The sequence below is a fragment of the Notothenia coriiceps genome, unplaced genomic scaffold (assembly GCF_000735185.1).
Source record: "Notothenia coriiceps isolate Sejong01 unplaced genomic scaffold, NC01 NC01_scaffold00037483, whole genome shotgun sequence".
Taxonomy (NCBI): Eukaryota; Metazoa; Chordata; class Actinopteri; order Perciformes; family Nototheniidae; genus Notothenia; species Notothenia coriiceps.
This window is the reverse complement of record NW_011370184.1, coordinates 533,392-536,895: the sequence shown is the minus strand read 5'-3', so window position 1 is coordinate 536,895 and position 3,504 is coordinate 533,392. Positions and strand designations below refer to the sequence as shown.

General features: G+C 40.5%; 1 protein-coding gene across 1 annotated transcript in view; it reads left to right on the top strand.

The window, feature by feature from the left end:
- The window catches only part of LOC104967627 (CD209 antigen-like protein C), a 5,490-nt gene extending 2,649 nt beyond the window's left edge, over positions 1 to 2,841 (top strand). Inside the window, exons 4-6 of the mRNA XM_010797137.1 lie at positions 218 to 360; positions 812 to 921; positions 2,706 to 2,841. Coding sequence (XP_010795439.1) covers positions 218 to 360; positions 812 to 921; positions 2,706 to 2,841 — 389 coding nt within the window. The remainder of the gene's footprint in view (positions 1 to 217; positions 361 to 811; positions 922 to 2,705) is intronic.
- Positions 2,842 to 3,504: the final 663 nt, after the last annotated feature.

Here is a 3,504-nt window from a genome sequence, read left to right as displayed (position 1 = left end):
AGAAGAGGGGACACATGTTGATGTAGAAGAGACATGAAGAAGAGGGGACACATGTTGATGTAGGAGAGACATGGAGAAGAGGGGACACATGTTGATGTAGAAGAGACATGAAGAAGAGGGGACACATGTTGATGTAGAAGAGACATGAACAAGAGGATTTTGCATAATACGTGACCCTAAAATATGTTTTTCTACTCTCCATGTTTTCAATCTGCAGCCCGGCCCTGTCAGACCGGCTGGAGCAAGTTCGACATCAGCTGCTACTTTGTCTCATCGGTTTTTAAAAACTGGACGTCAAGCAGACAAGAGTGCATCGACCAGGGAGCGGACCTGGTGGTCATAGACAGCCTGGAGGAACAGGTGAGGAAGAGGGAGAAAAAGAGGAAGAATAAACTGGGTCATATCTAAAACATGTGTCTGTTGTCCTGGAGGATTAACAGAGCAGAGGCAGCTTGAAGAATGCTTCGGAGCCGATTCTAAAAGTGGGTTTTATCCCTTTGTGTTTATTTGCACCAATAATGGAGGGGTGACGGAGCGATGTGGCTGAGAAGAAGTCACATGCACAAAGATAAGAACAATGACTGGCTTTAAGGAGGATCCATATGAGGTTGACATGCTATGTTGTCCAATTAATTGAACAATCAGTTAATGTAATAATGGGGTTGAGAGTTTTGCATATAGAAGAAACTGGAGAGTAGGAAACTGTACTGTGTTTAATAAAATGTAACATTCGTAAGGGTCCATAACAGTTTTGACTGAAATAAAGTTGCATATTGATGTGTCCAGTTTTCTCTTTCTGTTACACTTACAGGAATTTCTCAATATGTTAATGCAGAAAGACCAAAATGCCTGGATTGGTCTGACTGACAGTCTGAAGGAGGGGACTTGGATGTGGGTGGATGGGCGCAACGTCACCACAAAGTAAGTTCAACAGAAAGATTGTGAATGAAGTCTTTTTTAATCGTCACACACATTTACACAGCACCACACACACAGGGGAATTTGGTGTCGGCCCTCTGAGCATCGCCATCCCAGTGTTTTGTGTTAGCCTGTCTGCCAAACAGCTTTCTGTTTTGAGAAGTGTACATTTTGTTTGGATTTCGGCAGTCCCTGTGGGCAAGTGCGGAAGTGTTTCTGAGCACCAGAGTCCATTAAGGAAACTTTTTAGTGCAGCAGGTTTGCAAAATCTGCGCTGAAGGAGTTTCTGGATGATTTTGCCATGTTCATACCTAGTATCATTTATCACAATCATTGAAAATACATTTGCAGAAATAGTCTTGTTTGTTAATATACAGTAGTCTGGTATCTTTAGAACAAAGATCAGTGATGGTTTTACCCCAGTATTTCGTTGAAGAAAGACTTCATTTGATAATAATCTTACACAAACTGCACACAATATCTGTCAAAATATGTTTTGTTTCTAATCCTTTGTGAAACAATGAGGTAATGTAAAGTTTGAAGGACAGTTTTAATGCATATCCATCACATTCAGGAAGGATTGTCAAACTGAGACCTTGTGTGAATGAGTTTTAAAATATAAAGGGGTAATGATGGGGGCAAAAAAATAATGATTACATACGATCACATATCTTTATTGTAAGCAGATGTGTGGACTTGTTTTTCTGATGACCTTTTACTTCTCACATTTGAACACAAATACCTGTACTTCCTACTTCTTACATTTTCAAAACAGGCTGGTAACTTTAGTTTTAATCTGCGTTTGGTGGCGTGATCATTATTATAGGAGCTTTCACACCTGAGTATTTTACCCGTACTTTTCCCGTTTAGTTCCGTTAGTGCCTGGAATTTTGCGTTCACACCAAAAAGAGAACTTAGTTCAGATAACTTTTTCCCCCATTTTTAGTGCCTGCTAGAGAGGTGGGACTTTCCTGGTGAGAAAAAAGTTCCAATTTCTGATTGGCTGGGCGAATTGCAATCCATGCCCCGTAAAACTCAGAAAAGTTTTTTTAAGCCGCCATTGTATTTGCTGGCATTAGCATAATTAGCATTAGCATTAGCCCCGCTTACCAACGGAGAGAGAATAACTTATGGCAACACAAAAAAAAACATGGGAACGGTGGAGATGAGGAGGTGTCGGCGTTCTGGTGATTTACTCGGAAGGCTTCAGTAGAAGCTGCTGGGAGTCCCAGCAGCTTCTACTGAAGCCAGCCCCCAACTCCGGGGACTTCCGGCCGGGGACTTCGGGTGGCACTCAGGGAACTTATTCCCTTGTGAACGCGATCGGCTCATAGTTCCATGGGGGTACTAATTGCTGGGAATAATTGCTAGGAACTAAGTAGGGCAAATTACTTGGTGTGAAAGCGGCTCTTGCGTGCCTGAACACGATCCGTGTATCCATCATTTCCTGGTCTTCTCTAAAGAAGAGGGACCAATGAAAACGTTTTCATGTTGCCGTTGTTAAGCATGGAAACATTCATTAGCTAACAATGACATTATTGTTCTATTAATATAAAGGGAGGTCAGGTACTCTTTAAAACAGATGGTAGTTATGGCTACTTTTTACTTAAGTACATTTCAAAGCCCATACTTCTTTACTTTGACTTAATAAGTTTAGTCAGTACTTCTACTTTTACCAGAGTATTTGTAAACACGAGTATCTGTACTTCTACTTGAGTAAAGGATGTGTGTACTTTTGCCATCTCTGATTGTAAGAAGCCTTTGCCTCCCTGTTATCTGTCCGTCAGGTTCTGGCAGCCCGGGCAGCCCAACAGCTACAACGGGAACCAGGACTGTGGAGAAAATATTCAGAAGACCACAGGAGTCGGACAGTGGAACGATGACGGATGTTTCGCTGTACAGAACTGGATCTGTGAGAAATAACAAGGATCTACACAGTTAGAATTAGGGTGGCTGTGGACTCTGAACCTAATATACATCTTTGATTCATTGATTCTACTTTAAAACGTATTTGTTCATTATCATGAACAGGGACACTGAAGTCATTGACACCTAAACTGTCTGCTAATTCTGGGTTAACTCACAAGAACATCAATTATGTATTAATCCGCATCTGAAAATAGTCCCATGCAAATTATTCCTTTCTCCAGTTTGAGGATCATTTACCAGAAACCAGAAAGCCTTTTTCAGAAATTATAGTTATATTATTATATATTTGTGGACAACTTTTAGAGGTTTTACTCCTCAGTGTGGTAACCATACACTTAGACATAAACATACACGACATACTATAATAATAATAATAATAATAGTAAACTGGCAGGGGTGTCAAACTCAATTTCATCGCGGGCTACATTAGCATTATGGTTGCACTCAAAGGGCCGGTTGTAACTTTAAGACTATATAAAAATATAAAATAATGTATTATATTACATTATTACCTCTGCATTGGATTATTATCGGATAGGGTAATAACTACGTCTGAAAGCAGAAGTCTCGGCCAAATAATAGCAAGTCTCTTCTGTGCCCAGGTCACAAAACAAGATGCATTGTGGGACATGTAGTTTATTGGCAACGTGCTTCTGT